The sequence below is a fragment of the Alligator mississippiensis genome, chromosome 1 (assembly GCF_030867095.1).
Source record: "Alligator mississippiensis isolate rAllMis1 chromosome 1, rAllMis1, whole genome shotgun sequence".
Taxonomy (NCBI): Eukaryota; Metazoa; Chordata; order Crocodylia; family Alligatoridae; genus Alligator; species Alligator mississippiensis.
The window spans coordinates 242,678,439-242,706,332 of NC_081824.1; the positions used below are offsets into that span (position 1 = coordinate 242,678,439).

At 49.2% G+C, this 27,894-nt stretch overlaps 1 protein-coding gene and 1 long non-coding RNA gene across 4 annotated transcripts in view; one reads left to right on the plus strand and one right to left on the minus strand.

The window, feature by feature from the left end:
• The window catches only part of LOC109280339 (uncharacterized), a 28,966-nt gene extending 24,921 nt beyond the window's left edge, over positions 1 to 4,045 (minus strand). Inside the window, exons 1-2 of the long non-coding RNA XR_002086621.2 lie at positions 1,881 to 4,045; positions 1,301 to 1,378 (exon numbers count right to left, since the gene is read on the minus strand). This is a non-coding gene — a long non-coding RNA (uncharacterized LOC109280339). The remainder of the gene's footprint in view (positions 1 to 1,300; positions 1,379 to 1,880) is intronic.
• A 21-nt stretch (positions 4,046 to 4,066) lies between these two features.
• On the plus strand, positions 4,067 to 27,891 carry LOC102563513 (transmembrane protein 121). Of its 3 annotated transcripts, none has more exons than XM_019476128.2 (3): positions 4,067 to 4,252; positions 16,580 to 16,703; positions 17,144 to 27,891. In XM_019476128.2, exons 1-3 carry the CDS (start codon positions 4,165 to 4,167, stop codon positions 18,087 to 18,089), a joined length of 1,158 nt encoding a protein of 385 aa, XP_019331673.1. In that variant the 5' UTR covers positions 4,067 to 4,164; the 3' UTR covers positions 18,090 to 27,891. The 3 variants fall into 3 exon arrangements, with proteins under 3 accessions (XP_019331673.1, XP_006268835.2, XP_019331675.1); XM_006268773.4 differs by having other exon boundaries at positions 4,170 to 4,725; XM_019476130.2 differs by lacking the exon at positions 4,067 to 4,252 and having other exon boundaries at positions 16,602 to 16,692.
• Positions 27,892 to 27,894: the final 3 nt, after the last annotated feature.

A 27,894-nucleotide genomic window follows, 5' to 3' on the forward strand; every position in this document is an offset into this window, starting at 1 on the left:
GGGTAAGGAGCTATGTCTGGGTCCGAGTCCAGGGCCACGTGGCAGGGCCATGTGAGGAGCAGATCACGGCTCTGTCCCAGCACCATGCTGTCACTGCCCCACAATCCCACCATTTGATCCCAGCCCTGCCCACCCATCCTGCTCCAGAACACCGCTTCCTGCCTGCCCACAGCTCTATCCACCCAGCTGTGAAATTTGCCTGCATGGGTCCCAGCACTGGGTGCAGGGCAGACTCACTGGGCTGCCTAGGCAGTGGGGCCAGGTCTGGAGGCGGCAGCCACAGAAAGGAGCTACCATCACCAGGGCTGCTGGGAAGTGAGTCCAACCACCACACCACCTGCTACGTGTCCAGGGGTGGTGGGACTGGCTACACATGTCATGATTTGGGCTGCCCCTATGCCAGGGTTTGGAGGAACCAAGGGACCCACCATGGGCCAAACAAAATCCCTTGGCAGGCCAGATCCAGCCCATGGGCCATATTTTGTCTAGCGTGACCCATCCCCTATTTATTACCCTCCCTGACATCCACCATTATTGGTTAGAGATGCCGAAGGAAAAGTCTCCAGCCATTCTGTTCAACAACTAAGAATAGAGCTATCATCCATGAATTTGTCTAATCCCTTCTTCATCCTGTCTACATTCTCAGCTTCTACCACCTCCTGCAGCAATAAATTCCACAAATTAACTATGTGTTGCATAAACAGTACTTTTTCCTGTTAGTTTTAAACCTGTCTCCTACTTATTTCACTTGGTGCTAGTATTTCACATTGTTCTAGTATTCTGGGACATGATGAGTAACAATTCCCTATTCACTCTGTCCACACTCTTCATGATTTTATAGGTGCCTTGTCATATCCCCCCTCAACCTTCTCCTTTCCAAAGTGGATTTTCTCTAGCTGCCAAAAGTATATCCAGGTTCCATACTGGTAAAGTAAAAGTAAGATCAATGGCTTTGTAAACCTTAACTCTCACAGAGACCTTGACTCCTTGTTGCTTCCAACAGAAGTCAGTTGGTCACTTTGTCAAAGGCTGCAAAAAACAGCTTCCTTGTCGATACTAATTTGATTTGCCAGCACACTGCACAGGTAGCAGAACTCATGAGTCACAGGAAATTGCTCTCCGCTGAAGCACATGCAGTAGGGCAACATTTAACCCTTGCTGAGTACCAGGAGTACCAGCTAATGCATGACCTCAGTCTTCATTAAACTAATTGTGAGCCTAAAGCATTTTGTGGATGCTGAAAAGTGGGCAACCAACATTTGCAGGTCCTGTTCAAGAAGTATCACTAATGCACAGTTACCTGTGTAGAGAAACTTGTAGGGTCAGCAAGTTGTGACTCTCAATTTCACTTGCAGTCATGGAGCACTGGTTATTCCATCTGAAAAAGAATATCGTACTCAGAGATTATTGTATTCAAAGAATATTGTAAAGAAGATTGCACTCAGAATATTGTATTCAGAGAGCAATCATGGCTATGATAGGGAGTGCTGAAGACTGCAACCCTTCTGCTGAGCACCTGTTGGTAGCAACAAGGGCCAGGTTCAATTTTGGGGTACTAAATATATTTTACCTTGGCTCGAGTCCCCACCCAGTCTACCTAGGAAACACTAAAGGAATCACAAGGGTGTCCAATAAAACGAACAATCCTTCCCTTGCAAGTAGTGTAAACACAAAATCCAAATTTATTACAAAGAATAAAGAAAAAACAAAAGTAAACACTAACTATAATTTTAAAACACTATAAACTACAAAACAAAGTCTATAGGTGGCACCTTCTTGGAGAGGCAGTCTGGGACTTGGAACTCCCCAAAGGGTAGTTCAGGGGACCTGCACCCCTATGCCTGTCCTTCAGCAATGGGCTGGAGAGGGGGGTCCCATACCAGAAAGTCCTATGAGCTGCTCCATGGATCCACTGCGCCGCAGGGAGCTGCTAAAGCGTAGGTCCTTTTGTGTTGCAAGGGGCCCTTGTTGTTCCCTGAGAAGCTGTAGTGCTGATCTCTACTTCCACATGGTGGCTTTGAGGGGGTTAACTGCAGTTGTCATCTGCATATTGCACCCCCAAGTTTCTAGTCCTAATCCCAGTTTTGCTGGGGCAGAAAACTGCAAAAGAAGTTAAAACAAAAGCCAGCCAAACAGCAAAAGAGCCTGTACTGCAACTAGTGTCAACCACGCTACTAGGTTAGGACACAGAGCTGCAAAATCAACATGTGCCAGGCCCCATGCCAGGCCCAGACATACAGCAAATGTATAGCGGGGCTCAGCAACACAGCTATGATGAGACACAACATCTGTAAAACAGTAAAAGGGGGGGCTCAGGCCTGTCCTGCACCAAGGCCTGAACATACAACAAAAGAGCACCAGGCCTATTTGGCTGCAGCCTGGACATTTAGTCTCGGCTACACTACTATGCTGAGATCTAACAGCTATGAAACACCAAAAGGGGGGCCAGGCTATCTTGGCAACTAGTGGCCAACCACACCGCTTGGTTGGGGCATAAACTGCAAGAGGGACAAAAGGAGGCCCAGGCCTATTTCGCTGGACCTGGACTGGACAGCAAAAAGCTGGCCAGGCCTACATACCACTGAGGCCTGGATAAACAACAAGAAGTGCCAGCCAAATGTATGGCTGGGGTTCAACCCCACACAGGTGGGCTGAAATGCAACAGCTGTGAAACAGCAAAAAAGAGCCCAGGCTTTTGGCTGCTCAGCTATACCACCATACTGAGAACTACAATTCCCAACACAGGGGCCAGTGACTGCCAGGACCCTGTTTCCTGGTCAGTCTGCACTAGGGAAAAATATACTCATGGCATCATCCCACTCAAGGCCTGTGTGGCCAAAGCTACCAGCAAGACACGTAGCTGGGGTTCAGCAACACAGTTATGCTGAAACCAAAAGAAGTTGCAACAGCAACTAAAACATGCCAGGCTCTCAGCCCTGGCTCAGAGTGCACCAGCAAAACTGCCAGGCTCCAACCTTGGCTAGTTTGCTGCAGGGACTGATACCCCAACCATGGAATCATCCCACTCAAAACTCAGAAAAATAGAAGGGAAAAGAAGAGCTTCAATTTGCTTCTCCAGTGAAGAGCAGAGGGGAGACCTCTCTCCCCCCCAATAGGGAACAGCCTTTTCTGGCTTCCAATTCAGCTTTCTGGCTTCAATAGCCTCAGGAGGAAAAAGAGACCCAGCCCAAGTGACCTGACCCTCAAATCACTTTTCTGACATCATCACCTGGTTCAACCAGAAGCAGCATCATTTGAACACTGCTAATGCAGACCAGGGAATGCAAAGGTGGTCAGCACTCAGGGTGAAGTGGCCAGAGTCACCAAACTGGTTCCACAGGTCCCTTGATGGGAATCTTAAGACGAGGGGGAGAGGCGTGGTTCTCTTTTAGTCCTAGAGGCAAAATATACAGCATAAACAAGATACACAGCAACATAAACCTTACTACACACAATCTCAAGCGTGTGCGTTACATTTGTCACCCTGGAAGAGTGGGCTTGTTACCTAGGACAGGGCACATGATAAATGGTAATAAAATAACAAATAGCTTAAAGAAAATGGGGGGGAGGGGGGGAGCTTCTGTTTTCCCAGGATAAGAACAAGGGGCATTGAAGGAAAAGGAAATGTGGAGTGTTCAAAACCAAAAGAAAGTATTTTTTCATACAATGTGCTGCTAAAACTATGGAACCCATTGCCACGAGATACCATAGACACTGCAGACATAGCAAGTTTAAAAATAAAAGGCTGAACATTTCTAAAGGAGATAAAAGATCTAGACAAAAACACTAGTATGATGATTAATTATGATTATTAGTTAGAATCATGAGACAAAAAGCTAGAATTGTGATTATCGATTAGATTTTGATTATGTATTAATAAAATGAGGATTGTGATCTGTGATTAGATTAATTATGATTATTAATTAGAATCTGAGGCAAAAAAGGTAGAACTCTGAGTGCTAAGAAACATTGTGGAAGTTATTTAGCATCAATCACACTTGAGGCATTCAAGCAGCCCTCTGAAGTCAGAGAGTAGGTGGAGCCCTAATGGGGGTTTACTGTGAGGCTCTTGCATCTGCCTCCGAGGCCTCCTGGTGCTAGAGACTATCGGGGGAGGAAGGGGCATGGGATTGAAGTTGGTTCCTTATTCCTGGGTCCCAGCTCATGATGCTACCCTGTACTGTTACTACCAACTACACCTTTCTGCCAGCTCCGTGGCACGTCTCAGCCACTACTAACAACCTTTCACTAGGTAAAGATTCGCTTTGCAAAAGGCATCCGGAATAAAAAACCGCCTTCCACCTCATCTGGACAGCAGGGGAGGGGCGGGTTGAGCTGGAAACGCAGCGCTCGGCCCAGCTCCCGGCACCGGACCGGGTCGGGTCGGAGACGAGCGAGGAGGCGCGGGCCGAGCCGGGCCGTGCGGAGGCTGAGACTGAGGCGGGCACCTCCCCCGCGGGAGTGGCCAGCCCTGCTGCTGCCCCGCGGTCCCCAGCAGCGCCCAGCCCCGCCGCCTGCCACACTGCAGCGCGGCGCGGCCCCCTCCCCGGGCGCCGTAGCGTGGCCCCCGCTCACCTTCGCCTTCCGCCGCCGGGGAGCCGGGCCGGTGCGGCGGGGCCCAGCTCCAGGCGGAGTGCGGGACTGTGGCGCCGCCCGCCGGGCACATGCCGGAGGAGCCGCGCCGGGGCACGCCTGGGCCCCACGCTCCCGGCCCCGCCGGACACGGTGAGTGACTGCTGTCTAAGGCGGAGGCGGCCGTGCCTGCCGGGGAGGGCGCGCGAAGGCTTGCCCAGTTGGGCAGGCCTCGGTCTGGGAGGCCGAAAGCCTCGGGGAACGCAGCGGTCCCGCGGCGGGGGAGCTGGGGGCACTGAGGTGCTGCAGGCTGGGAGGCGAAGTCGGCGCCCGCGGCTGTCGGCTTGGCGGGTGGCCATGAGCACTGGACCCCATTGGTACGTTGGCCCTGGGAAGGGGCAGGGCAGAATGAGGCCCTAGAACCGGTCTCCTGGGAATGGACCAAGCGTGGGGCTTCGTGCCCTGAGGAGACCATTCCCTGGGACCGAGCTGGCCACCAGGAGCTCCAGCCCAAGGGCCTTGTTTGTCCCCCCACTCCGAGTTACTCGCTCACAGCTCCTTGTAGTAAGCTTCCTGTCTCCTTCCGCAGTTAGCCTTGTGTCTCCCCCCAGCCACTGCTTAGTCAGGCTGGACCGGGCGACTTCTCATCCTTTAGTCCCTGCTTATTCCATCACTCTTCTCTTGAATGCGTTTCTGGTAAAGTGGGGTCTAGAAAGGAGCAGCCGCTCCTGGCCTGGCTACCTGTAGGGTGACTCCTTGCCTGCTGGGGCATGTTTCTGTAGCTGTGCCCTAGAATGATGCCCCCCGACGCACTTCAGGATGGTATCTGAGCAGTCGCACCCCTACAGTTTCTTAGCAGTGATGCCACTGGTTTGGCTCATTTGTGGCAGTGCTGTGGCAAGCGGTGCTGGCACTTTGACTACGTGTTGTTTTGTGCTGCTCAAAGCAGACCTGTACTGAGTGGTGTTGCTACTGCCAGTGGAGGTGTATCAGGGCTATGAATAAAAGGGAAGGCCTCCCTAGGCAAAGGCTCAGGCATACTCTGTGTTTCAGTTTCTAGGTTCATCCCCCACATTGAGTTGGGGGAAGGGAGAGGAGCCTTAGATTGACATGTCTGAGGAGAACAGCTACATTCATCCAATTCTGACCACTTCTGTGTTTTTAATCTTACTGAATCCTTTGGTATCATTGTTCCGTCCTCCCAGCTCCCCCTTTAGCATCACCTGCAAATGCATTTAAATTGCAGGCCACCACTTTCTTCTAGATCACAAATGAAAATGTTAAATACATCTGGAGCAAGAAAAGATGTCCCTGGCAGAGGACTCCCCATAGTCCATGCATTGCCCCTTTCTCTTGGGCTCTTAACTGGTTCTCTATTCATATAACAGTGTTCCTGTCACAGCTGATTTGAAGTGAATTTGCAGTTGGGAGTTCATGAGAGGCAAGATCAAATGCTTTTGATAAAATCTGCCCTATTCCTGGCGTGGCTCAGTGCCTCCCAAGTAAATGAAAGGAAGTAGCAATATATCAGTCTCACTTTCCTCTACCCGAGGGATTACCCTAAAATTGATTAGTAGATGCTTCAAAAGGCTATATGCTTGTGTGTCCTTCCTAAGAGATTACTGGCAGGGAGCTAAAATAACAGTGTTGCATTTAATTCTGAATGTGTCAAAACCTAGAGCCTCTTCTCTTGCAGGAGTGAGTTCCATATGAGTCCCCCTTCTCTGACATTGCTGTCTCCAAGCACACAAATCCTCCTGGCTGCTAGTTTTATGGTCCAGAACTGTAGGAGGCCATGGTCATAGAAGGAGAGGTATCTCTAAGAGAGCCAGAGACAGTCCTGGCAAGGGATTTGAGAATCAAGTCAGACACCTCAACCAGGCCTCTTTGTTTGGGAGGGGATGAGGGGGCTCAGTTAAGAGAGTGAACCCTGCAATGGTGGGCTGAGGATAATTGATGTTGTTAAGCAGCCTGGCTGCTGTGTTCTGATCCAGGTAAAGACTTTGTTCCTAGATCTGCTGTGTGGCATCATGAGTGCTTGGACATTGGATGTTGGGAGGCTGGCTTGGATATTTGGGCATGTAACAGCAGTAAGACCTCAAAGCTGTGTGCTGACTTTATAGTTTATGGGCAGATATCGCTTGTGATGTGGGGATATTAAAGCTAAAACAAGTAGAGGTGCACCAATATATATATATATATATATATATATATATATATATATAGGTCCATAATGTATCAGCACTGATAAAAGGAAAATTGATGTTATCAGCAATTGGCTTTTTTTGGCCAATAATGTCACTGATAAATGCCATGTGCATGCACTCATCTGCAGCACGCATGCAGCCAAGAATGCAGCCTGGCAGCTTGGAGAGCAGTGTCTGGCCGGAAAGTCTGTGGGGGGGGGGGGCGGGGGAGTGAAGGGGTGTGGGGGGGCAGATAAAGGCGCCCACAGTGAGGGAGGGAGTGGGGCAGGGGCAAGCACTGCACAGCCAGAGTGGGGCGCTGAATGGAGCTGCAGGTGGTTCGTCCAGGGGGGGTAAGGGAGTGGCTCCTGCCACTGCGTGTACCCCCAGGGGAGGCATGGGGGCATGTGTCCTTGGGCTGTGTGCTCAGGGCGAGGGTGGCTGCAGACTGGGGCCAGGGCCTGTGCTGGCCCCTTCTTGGCGGAGGAGCTGGGTTAGGGCTGCACTCAAGGCGGGTGGCAGTGCTGCTGGGGGGGCCTGTGGGGTGGGCTATAGCCCCCCAAAATTCACTGTAGCCCCTCCCCCAGTGCAGCTGCCACCTGTCCTGAGCGCAGCCCTAGCCCAGTCCAGCCCCTCTGCTGGGAAGAGGACAGCACAATCCCTGACCCCAGCCTGCAGGGGCAGTCTGCCCTCGCCCTGCACACAGGTCTGAGGGGCACATGCCCCCATGTCTCCCCCAGGGGTGCATGCAGCAGTGGAAGCCACCCCAACCCGGCATCCCCCAGATGAGCCGCCTGCTGCTCCATCCCATGCCCCACCCTGGGTGGGCAGCCCCTGCCCCACTCCCTCTCACACCATGGGGGCCTTGATCTGCCTCCCCCTATACCCCTTTGCCTCTCTCCCCCCCCCCCGACTTACTGGCTGCTCTCCAAGCTGCCAGGCTGTGTGTTGGGAATCGGATTGGTATCGGCCAATATGGCTGGTTAATAATCAGCCATCAGTATCAGCCAAAAAAATCTTTATTGGTGCACCCCTAAAAACAAGGTCTTGGAAGAACTTTCCTTATCTAGCCAGCCTCCTAGCTGTCTTGGCCAGCTTGTCTTCCAGGAGCCAGTTTTGGTTTTGCTTTGGGGAAACTTGAGTGATGGTGCTGTTTTCATTTGACATATGAGAGATAAAGAGTATAGACTAATTTACAAACCACTGTCACTTCACTGTTCATTGTCTCACCAGCTCCCCCAGTGACTTAATTTTGATGGGGAATAGGATAGTGAAGATTTTTGTGGACTTCAGATATACCACATCTGCCAGTTTCTTCTTCCCTACCTCTTAGGTACATCTGTCAAAACAAAGAATCAAGATTTATGCTTCAAAACTTTCCCCTGGCCCCTCCCTGAGAGTAGCCACTGTACTGCCTAAGCATTGTATGATTTTCTTCTCTTACGGTTTATTACCGTGGAATAGAAGTTAGAGCTATTGGAATTGTAAGTCTAGGATCCCTTCTCCTTCTCTGAAAAATCAGTACTCCACTTGATGTCCTTCCCTGTTTCAGGGCTGGCCTACATGTCTGATGATTCAGTAAGTGAAGCAGTTAAAGCAGCTTCCTTTGTTACACAAGTACGCAGGTTCCCCAGACAGGCTGATTCTGAGATGTTCATTCTGGGTAGCTTGTCCTTTCCCTGCTCTCTCTAGAGTAGTGGTTTTCAATCCTTTTTACATTTGCGGGCCCCTAAAAAATTTCAAGTGGAGCAGACCCCCTTGGAAATTCCACATGGAGGTGCGGACCCCTTTGAATTGTGTGGGTATTCACATACTTTTAAAGATTGATCATAGTTGTCTTTTGTGGACCCTGAGGGATCAGTGGGCCACAGGGTGAAAACCACTATTCTAGAAATTTCTCATTTACTAAGGTTGTCTTCTTCCTTCCTGAAGGGAGATTCTAATACCATTTAAAAGGAATTCATTTTTCTCCTTCCTTTCTGTGGTAGAATTATTCCTCTCCTTGGTATATTTCCCCTTAGAAATGCCAAGAGAATGTACAGGTGACAGCAAGGCAGTGAGCATGTACACATTTGTCTGGAAAAGGCCACCTGAGCCCTCTGTCCCTTTGGCCCCTGGTCTGGTCCCTTTATCTCTGGGTGCCTTGGCTTGGGCCTGCCTAGAACAGGCCCCTTGTCCTTTGCACCCATGTTGTTCTTCATTTTCATGAGCTTATGGCCAGGATTGGGCCATTTTATGTAGTTTGTTAGAGGGCTATGAAGACAAACTAGTTTTGTTTTTTTTTCTTTTTTAAATGAAGTTTCTGTGGCTTCCGGGTAGGTGGAAGCTGCAGGCTTAGCACCCTGGGGACAAATTCCCCTTGTTCTCCAGGCACCAGTGGGGTGAGGTTCCTATACAGATGAGCTTACTAGCATGCCCTGTGGCAGGGGTGTCAAAATCAAATTAGCTGGCAGACCATATTCCCTGCCAGCAGCTAGGGGGTGGGTCATAGCTGGGTGGTGGGTCATCTGGCCCACAGAGCCTCTTACTGGTCAGATGACCCACCTCTGAATCTGGGATGCTGGAGCCTCTGTGCTGGATGTGGTGGTGGTGGGGGAGTGTTTAACACAGCAGCTGATTACTGCCTCTAATGGGTATGGAAAACTGGCAATTCAGTGGTGGTTAAAGAGTGGGGCAGGCAGCAACATTCATCCACTAAGGGCATGGGCAGTCTGGCAACAGCAGCACAGCTGCTCTGATAGCCACAGCAACAAGCCCCACAGGCTGGGTCTGGAAGTAAGTTGTCCATCCAGTGAAAAGCCTTGCAGACTGGATGACCCACCTCTGTGGGACTGATCTGGCCTGTGGGCATTAGACGTGGGTTTTAAGTTTGACACCCCTGATCTATGGGGAAGGGGTCCTGTAGGGAGAGCAGGCCTCTGTGTCCCATGTAAGTCTTAGTTACTCTACTCTGAACTAAATAGCAGTCAAGGTGTTGTGTCTGTGTGTGGTCCCAGCCCCAGCTCCTACAGCCTCATCCCAGAGAGAGGCCAAGAAAGGTCCACTAGATGGAAACATTTTTAATCCCTCTGGGGCTGTAGTGTATCAGCGCACGTGACGTGAAGTTGGCAAGCTCTATAGCATATTAGCAATAGGCTGAGGCATCACAACTCCCAACAAGTGCTAATTTGAGAAATGAAAGAATAGTGATAAAAGAACAAGATTAAGGTTGGAAAGAGCCCACACATTTAGGAAGAGCAAGTTGTAAGGTAATCTGTGGACCTTACCTCTGCTCCTCTGGGCACATACAGTTAAAGCCTGTTGTGATGCAAGATTACATTCTGTTTTCTTCTTTGCTGTGGTGGTCCACACAGTTTAACTGGCATTGACCTGCAGTGACCTTTGACAGGCAGCAGTATGATCCAGTGTGCTGTGCCTGTAGCATCCCGAGTTTCACACTGCTCCAGATAGCGCCTGTCAAAATGACATGGATGGTAACTGTGCTCCTCTTTCAGTTTGTCATGGACTTCAGTCTGGCTTCTTTGCAGAGCAATGCCTAGAATCCTGCCTTTGATCCTCATTTTTTCCCTAGGCAGCAAGCAGTAGCAGCAGCTGCACCAGTGTTTTGTTCAAGCTAGATGAAAGGGACAGGAGGAATACAGACCTGGTAGGTGGTACTTCCATACCACCAAAAGTCCAGGGTGCCAAGCTAAGGCTCAGGACACTGATCAGATCACCCTGAGTGCTAGTTTGCATTTTGGCTTTTTAGGTGTTTTGCCAGGTTCTTACACAGAGTGGAAAACTCTGAATACAGGACAAATTTATCCAACCAAAGCACTTGGATGTCACAAAACAAAGCGAAATTAGGAGACATTTTTTCAAATAACTTGACTTCACTGCTTCCAGGTCATTTGTGTTAAATCTAGGGTGTTGTACTGAGACACTTGAGACCTAAGAACAAATCAAGGAAAGACAGGTGAACATCCTTACCGTGGTCAGTAGGGGCACAGGAAACTGGGCCAAAAAAGATACATCACAGCCAAGGGTTTAACAGTGCTTCTGTTCAAAACAGGTTTTTGTTTCCTTTCCAAAATCCATGTTAAAGTCTGGCCACCTGGAAGACTAGTTTGCCATTGGGGGGGGGCAGGTGGGCACAGGGCTAGAGCATTTGGTATGCAAATCTGAGCAGATGACCTGGGTCTCAATGGCATCCCAGGATGCAGAGTGTCTGGGATAAGGTGGAAAATCAACTTTCTTCTTTGTTTAAAAAGAAGAAACTTTAAAGATTGAGAAGTGGCTTGATTAGTGATCAAGTGCTTTCTCAAGGAGGAAATGCCTAACACAGGAAGTCAGGAGATAAGATGGAAGTTTGTCAGACAAATTCAGATTTGTCTGACAAAGGCACACATTTTTGATTGTGAGAGTGAAAATTGTTCCAATGGCCAGAGGAAAGCGATGGCATTTCTATCTCTAGATGACTTCAAATCAAAGCTGAATGTCTTTCTGAAAGATGTGATTCAACCAGACACAGATTATTGGGATCAGTGCAGGGGTGACCAGGTGGAATTCAGGGGTCTGTGTTACACAGGAAGTCATCCTGGGTGATCCCTGTCACAGGGGTTTCTGTCCCAGGGCACCTTTACGGCCATAGCAGGATGCAGCATTCACCCAGCCCTTGGCTTGCAGCATTCAGGCAGCCTGTCCTACACGCCAGGTTATGGGAACCTGTTTCCAGCCAAATCCAGGCAAGTCCTCTCCCTCCAGGGTTATCAGTGGTCCAAAAGAGATCAACCCCCAAATAAATCTAGGCCATACTAGGAGCCATATCCCACAGAGCAGTTTCTGGAGCCCTGGCCCCAGCCGGTCTCTAGTAAAGAGAGAGTCAGAGCCTCTCAGATTTTGTCCTCCCATTGTAAGCCCTTCCCTCCTGGTTTGACATCTTTCACAGGTGTGCCAAGGTCAGGCTTACTGGGCTCACACCTTTTCATTAACTTCTTGTGGGCCAATTTGAGTCTTGTGTAACCCATTAAAAGCTCCTTCTCCCATTAAAATCTGTGAAAAAGTTTGACAAGAGCTGGCTTCATGTAGAACTAAGGTCACTGTTGTGCCCCTGCTGAAGTCTAATTCCCAGCACCTACAGGCTCCAAAAGAGAGGGAAGGAATGGAAGAAAAAGCCCCAAAGCTGTGCTGCTGTTTGAAGCTTGGTGGAAGTCCTGCCTGGTATGTGCCAGAGCACTCATTGCTGGCTGAAGTGATCACCCCAGCACAGGGCAGACAGCTGCACCTTGGTTCCATCTGTGGGGGTGTCCTTAGTGTGACTAGCAGGCAGCTTCCTGCACCCAGAAGGTATTCTCCACTTAGTAAAACATACTGCAGCAGGTGCTGGGGGCCTTGCAATGTGCAGTTAAAACTGTATTTTGCCTGGTGTGAAGCATCACTTTAACTTTGCAGTGACTGGTTTCCATGTCTGAGCCTGGGGCTGTGCATTCCTGTGTCTCAGCAGGTGTTACTGCAGCCCCTCTCTAATCCTGTTTTCTGTAGGTCGCTATCCTTCAAAGCCCAGGCTGTGTAGGTGGGTCAGGAGGGGCACCTGTCCTGCTTCTTTCAGGCTATATTTTCACTGTCAAAAATGAGTCTTACAGCGAGATGAGTGCTCATGCCCCTCTGTAAAATCTTCATGGAGACAAGGTGCAGGCAGTCCTTACTGTGTGATGACAATGAGTGAGGTCAAAATCAGGTGCGTAGTGTTGTATTCAGCTGGTGGCCTCCTTGCAAAAACTGCTTTTGGCTGGAAAGCAAACTCACTGTGCTTATTGCACTGTAAACCCCTTGCTTTTGGGGAGAGAATTAATAGCTTCATTGTTTGCCTTTAAGTTGGGGCTAGACCTCTAGCCACCTCTAGTCTCTTCCACCTGCTCCTGCTGTATCCCCTGCCTGCCAAGTGTACGCAGGCTGAATGGATCCATGCATCTTCTCTGCTCTTTGTTCCTTCTCCCAGCTGACATATTCCTCCCCTTCCCATGGCCCCTTTGATCTTACAGGACCTCTCTCACATCCCTGACTCAATTTGCTTGGGGTGTGCTAGCTCCTGCAGTTGCTGTTCCAGCCCCTTCTGCTCCATGTAACAGCATAAAGGAAAGCAGTTAGCCCTTTGTTTCGCACCAAAATGGAGACTTAGGGTTGCCAACCCAAGAAATGTTTTTTACTAACAAGCTGCAAACTTTGTACTGACAAATGTTTTTACTCACAGTAAAAATGTATCAATTAAAAGAAAATGTTCCTGGATTGGCAGCCTTGTGTAACCGCAACAGGGATTTAACACCCCTGATCTGCAATCACCCTGACATCTGCTGAGAGGGAAATACAGCAGTGGACAGATGATCCAGGAAGCTTTTGGAGAGTATTGGGGACAACTTGCTGATGCCAGTGCAGGAGTGGCCAACCAGGGGCCATGCCCTTCTTGACCTGCTGCTCACAAACAAGGAAGAATTGGTGGGGAATGTAGTAGTGGATGGCAACTTGAGCAGCAGTGACCATGAGATGGTTGAGCTCAGGATCCTGAGGAAAGGAAGGATAGAGAGCAGTAGAGCAAGGACCCTGGACTTCAGAAAAGCAGACTTTGACTCCCTCAGGGAACTCGTGGTCAGGATCTCCTGGGAAGCCAGACTGAGGGGGAGAGAAGTCCAGGAGAGTTGGCTGTACTTTCAAGAAGCCTTACTGAAAGTGCAGGAACAAACCATCCTGATGTGCAGGAAGACTAGCAAGTATGGCATGAGGTTCAAGAAGAACAAGTGCAAAGTCCTACACTTAGGACAGAACAATCCCATACACCAGCACAGGCTGGGGGCTGACAGGCTGGACAGCAGCTCAGGACCTAGGGGTGAATATAAGTCAGCAGTGTGCCCTTGTTGTCAAGAAGGCTAATGGCATACTGGGCTAAATTGGTAGGTGTGTTGCCAGTAGGTCAAGGGAAATTATTTCCCTCTGTTCAGTACTGGTGAGGCCACATCTGGAGTACTGTATTCAGTTTTGGCCCCCTCCTCCCCCACTACAGAAAGGATGTGGACAAATTGGAGTCTAGCGGAGGGCAACAAAAATGGTGAGGGGGCTGATGAACATGACTTATGAGGAAAGACAGAGGGAGCTGGGTCTAGAGAGGAGGAGACTGCGGGGACTTAATAGCAGCCTTCAGCTATCAGAAGCGGGGTTTGAAAGGATGGGTCTAGACCAGAGGTGGGCAATTACTTTGGGCGGAGGGCCGCTTACTGAGTTTTGGCAAGCCATCAAGGGCCGCATGACAAGCAGCCAGGGGCAGATAAATATTAATTTTCTAAATTTTTTAGGGGCCCCGTGGGCCAGATAGAATGGCCTGGCGGGCTGCATTTTGCCCACCCCTGGTCTAGACTGTTCTCATTGGTGGCAGATGACAGAACAAGGAGCATCGGTCTCAAGTTGCAGGAAGGGAAGTTTAGGTTGGATATGAGGAAGAATTTTCTCACTAGGAGGGTAGTAAAACACTGGAACAGGTTACCCAGATTGGTGGTGGAAGCTCCATCCTCGGACGTTTTCAAAACCCGGCTAGACAAAGCTTTGGCTGGGTTTAGTTGGGGCTGGCCCTGCTTTGAGTTGGGTTAGATGACCTCCTCAGGTCCCTTCCAACCCTCACTTTCTATGATTCTATGACTTTACCTTCCACCCCCAAAGCAACCTTTGTGTGACCAGCAATATTACAGGGTGGGAAGCAGCTGCACGTGGCTAGAGGAAGGCATCCACGAAGCCCTGAGAATTCCTGCAGGGTGCTGCACTCCTGCTTGGACACCAGGTGGTACTGGTGTGCTGTGTCTGTGTCCAAGTGAAGCTCCGTGGGGTGGCACAAGATGCTGAAGCTTGATTGTTTTTACAGAGGGCTCAAATTTATTTACAGACAGGAAGTTTTAGCTAGAACTTTTACTGACTGTCTGTAAATTTACAGACAGTTGCTGCTGGTCGGCCTTGTGTTTTTCCTTGGCTGTTATGTATCCCAGATGCTTATTTTGCTGCTTACCTTTGGAGTAGCCAGCTCTGCTCTGGCATGACTCCCTCTGGAAGTTGCATAGGCTGTATTTTTTACCAAGCTTGTTTTTGAGCACTGTGTTTTATTCAGCTCTTCACTCCCCCACGACAGCCTTAGCATTCACCCTCCTCTGCTTAAAGGCCTTTTTCTTAGAGCTCAGCAGTTCTCTGCCATTTTCTGTGCATGTCCCTTTGCAGGTGGGCTGGGGTTCTAAAGTTGGGGAGTGCCTGGGGACCAGAGCCAACCAAGTCAGATGTGCACACACAGCACATATGAAAGGCTGTTCTGCTCTGGGAGGTTACTTTATACATTATTTCCTGGAGCCCAGGCTTATCAATTCCCTGGCTCAGAGCTGATTGACTCCTTTGGAAGTGAAAATAGGATTCTTTCTGTATTCAGCCCTTCAGTCTCTGCATGACATCCCTTAGGTCAGGTTCAGCTCTTCTCAGGGTTCAGCAACAGCAATGCCTTTGGTTTGAGGGCAAGCTTAAGCCTAATGTGACAGACTGGACTTCTGTTGTGGGAGGACATTGTTCAGAGGGGAGAGTCCATTGGGATGTGGGTACAGAGTGGTACTAGAATCTGGGCCTGGCAAGGGCAGGCAGAGTCTGCAGGTGGGTGTTATTAGGAGTTTGGTGGAAGGAGCTTGTTCTACAGGTAGAGCAAGAAGTTCCCCTGAATCCTGACATGAGGATTAGGAAGCACCAGTCTGAGTGTTTGTCTCTTATTTCCAGCTGGTCTCTGCAGCTTGTTGGTAAGGGAACTTATTGGTAGAGGAAGCCCAGCCCTAGTCACTATGTTTTAGTCAGTAGGATTAAGTTGATTGAGGCTGAAGTGCTGGGAACCTCCATCCTCAACAGGGCCAGAACCAGGAGCTTGGAAAGGGCTTTGGCTCAGCTGTCCCAAAATGTGTAAGTACAGCACCTGAGCAAGCGCATGTTACAAGCCACCTTGGTGCCAGTGCCCAGTCAGTATCAGCTCCAGAACCCAGACCCTTCTGGGAGTTCCTGCTTTTAGCTCTGGCAGTCCCTAAATCAATCTGGCAGGGCTGCAGGGAGGGGCCAGCTGTAGGTCTAGGTTAGGTCTTACTAATGGCTTTGCTGCCTAATGGAACCTCAGTGCCTTCATCTGAGTCCTGGGAAGCTGCCAGCCCTGGCTGGAATTTACCACATGTTGGCTTGATGCTTTTCCCCACCCTCCAGCTGAGAGAACCTCTTCTCAGTGCAGGAACCCAAAGGGGCACCCCTTCTCACAGTAGGAGACTCCCAGCAGGGTGGTTCCTCCCTCTATGTTCAAAACCCCAGATGGGCAGGAAGGGGCATCAGCGTGTAGATAACCCCATGGCCTTGCCACCCTGGTGCCCAAGCCTCTGTATATATGTGAAGACGGCCAACACCTCCTGATGGGTTAGCAATCTCAGGGGGGGCAGCTCAAGATACTTCACAGGGGCCAACTCTCAGATGGGAGGGCTCAGCACTTTGGGCACTGAGGCCTCTTTAAAATGTCTCCTGTCAGACCTTGGAGCTGCGTATCACTGCTCTCCAGAGATGTCTGCCACAGCACCACAAAGGAGATGGGAGCACAGTGAGGCCCCTGCTGGCAGCTGGTATCAAGTGGAGTGTTCATCTGTGGCACAGCTAGGAGTGTAACAGGGGTCTCTGAATTGCAGTTCAGGGCCTGAGGCACAAGGCCAGCCCCTTTGCTCCTAGCAGTCCTACTTGTACTCAGAACAGTTCTCAGCTGTCCAGCACCATTCAGAAGCCCTGACGTCTTCACTCTTTCTCTTCAGGAATTGGCTTGTCACTGGCTCTGCTCTCTCCTCCTTGGACACAGCAGGAGGCCCAGCACCAGCCCACTGAAGGCAGAAGGCGGCGTGGCATCAACACACTAGGGAGGCAGAAGGTCTGGCCCAGGTCTGGTGGGGTGCAATGGGAGGCTGGCTTGGGTGTGCTAGGAGTGGGCAGCATGGGCAAAAGGGTGGGCATATCAGGGGACTGGGTGCAAGTCTGGGGGGGCAGGGGTGGATCTCACACAAGTACAAGTGGAGGGGCTCGTGTCCTTAGACCCCTCATCAGCCCCAATCCCACTGTCAGCCTCTCACTGCACAGGAGACACTGCTGCCACGGGCAAAGATGTTGGTACAGCCAGGGGGGTTAGCACAGACCCTGATGCAAATATTGCTTTTGTTGCTGAGGGGAGGGGGATGAGCATTGATGGTGGCTGCAACAGGGAGCTGGCAGCTGCTATGTAACTGGCCACACCAACATCTCCTTCCCTCCCCCACAGCTTCTCAGGTGCAAACCTTACCAGTTATGCCTCTGTCTCTGACAGAACTTTGTGTCCTTCCGTACAGAATGGTTCCCCCACCCCCTATCAACAAGCCCCATGTCTGCCTTTCCACTGTACTCATCATGAGCAGCATGGTGCTGATGGATGCCTACCTGGTAGAACAGAACCAGGGCTCCAGGAAGCTGGGAATCTGCATCATGGTGTCTGTGGGTGATGTCTGCTTCCTGCTGGTGCTCCGGTACGTGGCTGTCTGGGTTGGAGCAGAGGTGAAGACAGCCAAGCGAGGCTACGCCATGATCCTATGGTTTTTGTACATTTTTGTGTTGGAGATCAAGGTCTACTTCGTCTATCAAAACTACAAGGCTGACCGCAAGAGCATGGACCTCATGGCCCGTAAGGCCCTGACCCTATTGTTGTCCATCTGCATCCCAGCCCTCTACATGCTGCTGGTGGCCACAGAGCACATGGAGTATGTCAGGACGTTCAAAAAGAAGGAGGATCTCCGCAACCGCCTCTTCTGGGTCATTGTCGACATGCTGGATGTGCTGGATATCCAGGCCAACCTGTGGGAGCCCCAGAAGAAAGGGCTGCCACTTTGGGCTGAGGGCCTGATGTTCTTCTACTGCTATATTTTGCTCCTGATTCTCCCGTGTGTGTCCTTGTGTGAGATCAGCATGCAAGGGATCAGCATCGTGCCACACAGGATGATGCTGTACCCCATGCTGAGCATGCTCACCATCAACATTGCCACCATTTTCATCAGGGGAAGTAACATGGTCTTCTTCAGAGATGCCCGGGTTTCTGGTATCTTCATGGGCAAGAACATACTGGCCATTGTACTTAAAGTCTGCATGTTTGTGCAGTACAGGAGGCAGTTGCAACACCAACCAGCAGGACTCAGCACCGAGCCCCAGCACAACTCCATGCCCCAGCCCCAGCCAGTTCTGCCTCTGTTGAAGTCCCAGAGCCAGACTCGCTGTCCCAAGGTGCTGGCCCAGGAGAACACGTGACCTGCAGCAGGGGCTGCAGACTGGGCACAGAGCAGCACTTCTGTGTGCGATTATTAGGGTCCAGCACAAAGCATGAGGGTGTAGCTGAGTCCTGTACCCTCTGGTGAAGGAAGTCTGTGAGTAACCCCTCCCTCCCTTGCACAGACAAACCAACCACCCACATTCTAGGGACATCCTAGCACAGGGCTGGGGACAGGTCACTTTTCTGGTGGCACAGAGTAAAACGGGACTTTGGGGCCAGAGCAGAAGCAAGGCAGATACCAGGGCCAGTAGAGCTGTGAGGACCAGGCTGTGCAAGATGGTGAGGTCCCTCCCTGCTTTCTCCTTTGCTTTCGTTCCTCTGTTTGGAGCAGATCTGCTGAGCTGCTGTGGCCAGTGTGGCTTTATGGCACGCTACTGGTCTGATGGGAGCATCCCTGGGGCCTCAGTCTGCCCTTGTTGCCCTGTGCAGCCATGCTGTCCAGTCAGAGTTGGAGTTTGGAAAGAATTGGTGGGGGAGAAAGCTGGGGTGGAGATTTTAGCGTCTTACTTCCCATTTGCAAGGTGCTCGGAGACCCAGTGGAACTCAGTGGGTCATAGTCTTTTTTTCATAAGCATCTTCTTGTTTCCAATAAAAGAAAGCACTCGCCCTGCAGCTTCCTGGTGTGTCTGTGTAGCTGCCACCTACGTGCTTGGGACTCCCTTTTTTGCTGATGAGTTGGGAGGCGCTGTGTCCATAAGAGTGAGAAGCGTTTGGGTGTGATGGAGGCACAGGGGAGATGTGCTGTGTAGAGGGAAAGATTGAGGTGCTGTGAACACTGGATCATTCAGATTGCTTGTCTGAATCTGACTCTTACATCTTTCATGAAGTCTTACATGCCAGTTGGCTTGGAAACAGGCAGATGGATTAAGAGTTTAGCCTAGAGTTTGCAGAGCACATGTGAGGTCAATGGATTAATGAATCTCCAAGATGGAGGGATCCAAAATAACCTGCTCTTAAAGCCTTGGTTTCGCACAACTGTTTTGTATGACTTGTTGGGCCAGGCACCCCATCAAGGTCTTGGTCCAGCTCTTAAAGCAGGCCCTGAACCAAATTAGCACAAAATGCTTAAGTGTAATTTTTGGTTCTGCATCCTGGCATGAGAAGGCCATGGCCTCTCCAGGCTTCTCCCTCCTGTCCTCGGTTCTCTCCTGTGGTACAATCACAGTTTGCCTTGCTTCTTACCAAATTCTTCTTTTCCAGGTGCCTAGCACAGTCACAAAGCCATGCTGCTGTTCACACAGCCCAGCAGGAGCCCCTCCAGGCCTGTGCCTGAGCAATTACTGAGATGCACTTGCTGCTGGCTGTAGCAATCACCCAGGCTCCAGCCAGTCACCATTAGCTGATGGCAAATGTGCTAGAGAGGCTAGACTGTGTGGTGGAGGCTCCCAGCTCTCTTGTGGGCAGAGTAAAGGCTGCAGTTTATGAAGCTGCACCTTATCTCATCTCCCTGGCTTTCGGATGATGGGGGATGTCTCCACCCCATGGAGAGGTCTACTATAGCCAGATGGTCAAGGGACAGCTCTCCCTCATCCTAGTAGAGAAAGGTGCTGGTTCCCACTGCCTGGATTTCTGCCTTGCATCTGACACATGCCAAACCAAATCCCTTCTTCCCTTTGCCTGCTGCCTCCTGCCAGTCCCTTGCTTGCTACCTGCCAGGGCTTCTGGGAGCACACTGCAACAGGAACTGGTCCCTGTGAACACACCCAGCTTTTTTGCTGGCTCTGTTCCTATAGCTGGGCAGTAGAGCTGCCTGCATGAGCCAGCTGACAGGGAAGTGGATTTATGCAGCATTCTTCCGTGCATGGACAAGGTTAATACACAAAAGTAAATCACTGCAGACACTTGAAGCTCCCTAGTTTCTTTACCAAGTGCCACAGCAGTCCCACTGCATTGCCCACCATGCACAGCAGAGCCCCTGGCACCTGCCTGCTCCACTGCCCCTGAGGTAGTGCCCTCTCCCAAAAAAGCCCTCTCTCTCTCTCACCCTTAGCAAAGGGGCCATGAGTCCCACTGCTCCCTGATGCAGCAGCTGGTGGGGTATGAAGACACTGGAACCAAGACATCCCCTGCCCCTGCTCCCTGCCTAGCCACAGGCAGTGAATGAAAAACCCTTGGGTGACACGGTTGTAAAATCACCTGATTTGCAGCAGACCTCCAGCTTGTGCTCAGGCACGTGAGCTGGCCCCTGGGCATGGCAGCACTGTAGAGGGATAAAGAAAAACCTGATGGGAAGCAGCAATGCCCAAATCCCTGCTGTCACCACTGCAGCTCATCTCTGCACTCTTGAGCAGAGAGGCAAGCCCTGCCTGGTCCTCAAGGCCTTGTGTGTGGAGGATGGATATCTCAGTGGGAGGGAACAGGCATGCACAAATGGAACTGGTCAGGACTGAAGGACGCAAGGCAGGGGACAGGGGTTTTTAGGATCTCCCTGAGGAGCTGTGGAGTAGAGCCATGACTAGCCTGCATGGGGATTGATCAGCTGCTTGACAATAACCAGCCTGAGCTGGCTGTGATAAGTGAGGGGCAGTTTGCACTAGTGCCACAGGTGGTGGGTGTGAGCCAGGGTTGCACACCAGCCCAGGAGGAACAGCAAGTTGTCCAAGCTCATCTCTTGGTCATTGACTGTGGGTATAAAACAAGCTGCTTCTCCTTCCTGGGGCTCTGTTGTGACTCACCACCTTCCCCGGCTCACTCACCAAGGAGACCTCTTTTTCTTCCAGGCTTGTTCCTGGTCTCTTACCAGAGGAATTCATCCATTGCCTCTACTTTGAAAAGTGGGCAAGGTCCAGCACCAGAACTGCGGAATGGTTTGGGAGTGGGGATACCACTTATATTTCCAGCATGGTTGCATGGGTGGCTCTGGTACAAACCACACTGAGGGAAATCCAGGTCACCAGAGCTATGGCCATCTGGCTTTATTTTTTGGTCACAAACTGAAGGAGCTAAAGGAGCTAGTTGTGTTCAGCTTGTGGAAAAGGCACTTAAGAGAGAACATGATAACAGCCTTCAAATACCTGGAGAACGTGGGTTGCGGTTGCAGCTAAGTAAATTTAGATTTGATATCCGGAAAAACTTCTTCACTGTGAGAATAGTCAGGCAGTGGAATAGACAACTAGGGAAGTTGTGGACTCTCCACCACTAGAGGTGTTCAAGGGGTTGGACAGCCACTGGTTGGGGATGATCTAAGCATAGCCTATTTTCTACTATGGGTATTTCCTATGATTTGGGCTTTGTTGGTTGTTCCTGCCTGCCCCACAACACCCTCCCCACCTTTTTTCTGCTACATGTGTAAAGGTGTCTTTAAGTCTCCCCAGAAGCATTGGGTGCTGGCTACAGCTAAGGCTGAGAACTTCAACTGAGGTGTGCCAATGCTTCTGCTAGGAGCAAAGCTGGAGATTCCTGGCTAGAGGGTCTTACCCCTCTGCTCAGGATTAGACTGCCATGTTTGGGGTCAGGAAGGAATTGTACCCCATGGTCAGATTGGTATGGGCTGTGGGGCTTTTTTTGCCTTCCTTTGTAGTTTGGGGGCATGGCCCTCACCCCAGGATCTCCTGAGCATATACTGAAAACATTTTATAGAAGCAGGACATCAGCTGTTGTGATTTCCCTGCTTTACCTGTGGCAGGTGAGGGTGTTAGGTCTATGTTGTGTGAGGTTTGATGGTAGACTTGCATAGAGTTTAGATTTTGGTTGTAGGGATGGTTTGGATGGGGATGATCCTGCCTCAGGCAGGGGGTTGGATTAGATGACCTCTGGTGGTCCTTTCCAGCCCTACTTCTCTATGACATTTATGACTATGAACATGGGCAATGCATACGGGGTGCAAAAAACCGCCACTGACACTGGTGGTGGCGCCTGTAGGCGGTTGCCACTTGCCACCCCACCACCGGTGGCACGTGCGGGTGGTCCACAATTGCCGCTGCCAGTAGTGCCTACGGGTGGTCGACAACCCCTGGTCGGCGTTTGCTACCCCTCACCGGCTACCGACACTGCCAATGGAGTCTGCAGGAGCTCCCAGCTTACCACCGCCTGGCTCCTGCCACCACCAGCGCAGCCATGCCCCCCCAACCGCTGGGGGCATGCGCCATTCATGACCATGAAGAAAGAGGCTGAGGCCCAGTGCAGTGGCAACATACTGCACAGGAAGAGAGCAGCCATGGTAGGGGGTGGGGCAGAACTAAGTTTGTCCTTTAAACATTAATCTCCCAACCTTCCGTACACTGTTATTTAGTTCTAGCTTTGCCATGTCCAACTTTCAATGCTTTGATCATTAATGAAACATTTCAATAATGTTTTAGTTAATATCTGTATATACCCCTTCCTAGCTATTAAATGGCAGCTCCACTCCCAAAACAGACTGCCCCTTCTTACTGATCAGCTGGCCATATAAATTCACAGCCAAGTTTATTCACTATACAGCAAATCCAGAAAAACTTTACCTTTCTCCCCACATCCATTGGGCCTGGTTTCAGATACGTAGGTACTAAGGACTATTTTTTGGCTTAAGTGTCACACACAGATTTCATAGATTTTTAGGGTCGGAAGGGACCTCCAGCAGATCATCGAATCTGACCCGCTGCCCTGGGCAGGAAAGAGTGCTGGGGTCAGATGACCCCAGCCAGGTGCTTGTTCAGTCTCCTTTTAAAGACCTCCAAGGTAGGGAAAAGCACCACCTCCTTTGGAAGCCCATTCCAGATCCTGGTCACCCTGATCAAAATGCATTTTCAAGGAATACCACAAACACTAACTATACTCTGAAGGAGGGTTCCCTTCTCCATTTGGACAACTTGGCAGAGACTGGCTGAAATTTAACAGAGTTCAGCTCAGATCAAGGCATATTTAACTCCCATCCAGATCACTGGACTATTTCCTTTTAGACAGCATGTGAAGAGTGGAGAACAAGAGTTTCAGTGGTTTTCAAGGGTCAGTGGTTTTTATATAGCTAAAGATGAACTAGGTGGCATTTAAGGGCTTGCTCCTTTAATATTTATTTCAATGGCAAAATTTAACTCTAAATCCTCTGATGAGAGAGGTTGGATTCTTAGGGATGAGAAAATCTCAAATGTTCCCACAGACAAGGTTCAAACAAAACCTTGGATCTAAACAAATTTGAGGCCTCTGAAGATCTGGGGTTGGAACTGTGCCATGAAGCTTCAGCTCTTCTCTGTGTGTAACATAATTTGAGCAGAGCAGGAGGTTACAGAGCAATTGGTGCATCTTTATACTGGTAACAGCTAATCGCCAATAGTCAGGTAAATACAGTGATTTAGTTGTCTCTGCTGAAGATAAAACTCCCAAAAACTTCAGTGGGGAATGAACCTCATCTTTATAAAGGGAAACATTTTGCCAGCTGTTTCATTTGATCGCATTTATTACACATTTTAATGATATGGATTGGCCAGGTGTCATTTTCAGGGTGGGTAGTAAAAAAAAAAAAATCTCTTCCTTATAAAATTAGCAGGTTTGATCTAGGGAGAAGTTAAGATACAACCATGAAACTTACTTTGTGACATCCACAGAAATCAGAAGTTGGGTTGGAAGGGACCTCCAGAGGTCACCTAATCCAGCCCCCTATCTGAGGATCATGCCTATCCAAACCATCCCATACAAATCCATAATCTAACCTCTTAGTAAAACTACCATCAGTCCTGACACAGCACAAGACATAACACTCTAAGCTGCCACAGGTAAAGCAGGGGGACTACAGTGGTTGATATGGTCAAGATTGTTACTGGGTGCATGTACACATTCATTAATGCGCCGTAATTACAGTCCATTAAAGTTTAGTACCTGTAATCACAGGTACTAACAATGCACTGTAATCAGCGCTACTGTGCATTAGTGTAACTGAATGCTTTTTGTGTGATGCTTAATGCCCATTGGACTAATCTACTGCACATTAGCATTTTGCCAGCCATGCTAATGTGCAGTAGAATTAGTCCAAAGGTAATTAATCATCTCATGACAACGTGCCTAACATACCCTCAAGAGATCCCAGATTCCTTGCAACAGAGGAAGGCAAAAACCGCCACAGTCCATACCAGTCTGATCATGAGGTAAAATTCCTTCCTGACCCGAAATATGGTGATCATCCTCACCCTGAGAAGATGAGCAAGGTGCTTTAACCAGGAGCCTCCAGTTTTAAGTCCCAGTATTTAAAAAGAGCAGCATGGCACATTTTTCAGGCCTAGAATTTTGCTATAAGTAACCCCTGCTCTGTTCAGATATCACAGAATTACAGAACAGTAGGGCTGAAAGCACCCTCAGGTCACATCTAGTCCCACTTTGTGCTCAAGGCAGGTTTGTCCCTGACTAAACCATACCAGTCCAGGGTTTGTCTCATCTGCTCTTACACACCTCCAGGGATGGAGATTCTACAACTTTTGTGGGAAGCTTGTCCCAATCCTGAACCACCTTCACCATGCTGCACATTATTATATTCAGCTTTCAAATGGTGGACTATACTGTTATTTGCAACAACTACAGACATGTCTTTCATGTAACACAAAATAACATCCAAGGTAACCTGAATAGTGTGGTAAGCCCTTGAAGCAGAGCACTCATTTTTATTAGGGCTGTGCTAGTAACTGAGCATTCACTTTGGCAGCTGAACTGAAAAAAAACAGGGGGCAAGGGAAGGGTGGGGGGGAAGTGAAAGTACAGACTAAGCCAAATTTGAAACATTTTGGTTTGGTTGCCAAAATGAAAACTGAACACTGTCAGCTGTGTCCAATGGAACATTCCAGGACACCTGAAACCAAGTGCTTCATTTTCATGTCATTGCAAGAGGCATAAAGGAAATGAAAGGGCTCAATTAGAAAAATCAATGATGGTGTCAGTAGCCCAGGAGCTGGCGATTGGATTCAGCTCCCTCCTCTACCGGAGGGGATTTGCCTCTGCATCTCCTGTCTGTCAAAAGACTGCTTGCACCACTAGGCAAAGGGGCACTGTGAGATGGCCCAGTCATTAGCATCCAGCTGGAGTTTGTAATACCATCTGGTGCAGAACTAGGTAAACTACATTTGGAGTAAAGAAGAGGAAGGCAGTGATATGATAGCAGGTTAAAAGCTGCCATGGGGAAACACTGTGCCTCTTGCCTAGGACTCTGACCCCCCAGGGCAGCACACTAGTCATCAATGGGGCACAGGGGGCTCTCAACATCTTATTGAAGCTATTCTACTTCGTATAATACTCAGATCATGGCTCTAGAGCCCTAAGTGGCTTCTCAGCTCTTTGCTTGCAACTCCTCAGGGGAAATGTTATTGGAGGTTTTCTTTTTTTGGCAGCATGCACTGGGTAGGGGTTTCCTTTGCAGTCACAAATAAACAAACACACACAGCTTGTGCTGTGCAAGTACTAGCTAATGTACTATACTATTTTCTTTCAAATTGGAGTGTTTGCCACAAATGTCCTGAAGGGCTGGGAAAGGAGGAAGTATATGTGTTTCTGTGACACTGCTTCCTTCCTTGCTCATGTCCTCGTGGGCCAAGGTATTCAGCAGAATTTGTAGATTTGTTGGAATCTGACAGAAGATGGCGAGGCCTCCAACTCTTTTCCTGTCTCTAACAGAGTACAAGGCTGTGCTCTAGGTCCTGTTTTGTTAAGTCCCTCATTTGTTCCTATGCTGATTTAGGTCTTCAGGAAGCTGGATAAAGTATATGTATTTTTTTTAATGAATGGTAAATTGTACCTCCCTGCCAAAACTGGAAACCTCTGAACTGATTTCATAGATTTCATAGACATTAGGGCTGAAGGGGACCTCAGAAGATCATCAAGTCCAGCCCCCTGCCCCAGCTAGGGTCCAAGGATCCCACCAAGATAAACGTCCAATTGAATCTTAAAGGAATCCAAAGTAGGTGCTTGCACCACCTCTGGCGGCAGCCGGTTTCAGGTCTTGGGGGCTCGAACTGTAAAGAAGTTCTTCCTTATGTCCAGCCTGAAACAGTCTTGCAGGAGTTTGTGACCGTTTGACCTTGTCATCCCATGGGGTGCTCTGGTGAACAGATGTTCCCCCAGATCCTGATGTACACCCCTTATATACTTATAGGTGGCCACCAGGTCCCCCCTGAGCCTGCGCTTTTCCAGGCTGAAGAGTCCCATGGCTCTCAGCCGCTATTCATAAGGCCTGTTTTCCTGCCCTCTGATCATGTGTGTGGGCTCTCCTCTGGACTCTCTCAAGCTTCTCCACATCCTTTTTAAATTGTGGAGCCCAGAATTGGATGCAGTACTCCAGCTGCGGCCTCACCAAGGCCGACTACAGTGGGAGGATGACATCCTAGGATTTGCTAGAGAAGCATCTATGGATGCGAGCCAGAGTTTTGCTCGCTTTGCCGGTTGCAACATCACATTGGTGGCTCATATTCATCTTGTGGTCAGTCGTGACCACCCAAGTCCCTTTCGGCCGTGGTGCTAGTAAGCATAGCACTGCAGAGCCTATAAGCATGCTGTGTGTTTTTCTTCCCAAGGTGGAGTACCTTGCATTTTTTGGAGTTGAAGGCCATCAAGTTTTCATCTGCCCATTTTCCAAGCTTGTCAAGGTCCGCCTGGATCACCATCCTGTCTTCAGGTGTGGATGCTGATTCAGGAGCACTTGTTCACTGACAATTGTGCTGGTTTTGGCCGCATAGAGGAAGATCTCCAAGTCATTGTGGGGCTTGTTAGACTTCTGAGCTTACTATTATTCTCAAGAAGGTGAAAGTTACATATTAGCCTGCTCCTTGCAAACCCTGAGTGATATAGCATTACTACTGGTGAGCACTCAATTCATCTACTGAAGTAAGCTCTTTAGACAGTGAAATAAACCAGACTGTTCAAAGTCAACTCTGCTTTCGGAAGGCTTCCAGTGAAATTTGGGGGGAGAGAGAGGCATTAAAAATTGTCAACAGAAGTTAAGATCTATAGGCCAAGTTAAGATCTATAGGCCTATAGCAGTGATGATATAACTTATCATCACTACTTTATGTATATGAGGGCTTGACTATTTGCAGTCATCCCACTGAAAAACTTAAGTCACTTCAATCTAAGTTGCCTCAAAAAGCCAATGCAAAAGTTACCAGTGGCAGAAGTTACCACGTGCCAAAATCTTAAAAAGGAGGAATTATGCTAGACAGAGCCAATGACAGCAAAGCTGCTGTTAAGGTGGGCTGGCCACATAGTCCAAAGGCCCAGTCCACCCAAGAAAGCAGTCTATGGTGGAACATTTACCATGTTTCATTCTCCCAGTGGTCAGCTTAAAAGGCACAGAGATCTAACCAAAAAAAAAAAAAGTAGAAGTTCCACTGACACACTGGAGCATGATGTGAGCAACAAAAATAATGGGAAATGCTGATTTACAAGTCTAATTATTCTTGAAACAATTCAGATGTAGCTAGTGGAAGTCAGCTCAAAAGAAACTGAGGGAAGACCCAAGTTTAGGGAGCCCTCTGACATTTCTTGCCCTGCATGTGGAAAGCCAGCTCTCGTGAAACCAGCTATCCTATTTTACAACCCTGCAGACCGTTTTTAGCTGTAGCTAAAAACCGTAACTCAGGTGTGTTAATATTAACTCAAGTGTAGAAATGACTGACAGTGAAGTATTGGAAGCACTGTCAAGGCACTCAGGTAGCTTAGATTTTGTTTTACAAATCTGAATAAAAGAGATGTACATTTACTACAATGACTACAGGATTAATGAAAATGTCTTTTGACTAGTTTTGCATAGTTTGTCATGTTTTTATGAACAATATATAATCTAGCGAATTGGTGCATATTTCAATAAATTTATATTTGCTTTTGCTTTCATCT

Bases quoted from the DNA above. Each gene is read 5' to 3' on its own strand.
- LOC102563513 (XM_019476128.2), top strand. From the start codon at position 4,165: ATGATGCTACCCTGTACTGTTACTACCAACTACACCTTTCTGCCAGCT. The intron at 4,253-16,579 runs GTAAAGATTCGC...CTTTCTCTTCAG, and splicing joins TACTAACAACCTTTCACTAG to GAATTGGCTTGTCACTGGCT. The intron at 16,704-17,143 runs GTCTGGTGGGGT...CCTTCCGTACAG, and splicing joins AGGCAGAAGGTCTGGCCCAG to AATGGTTCCCCCACCCCCTA.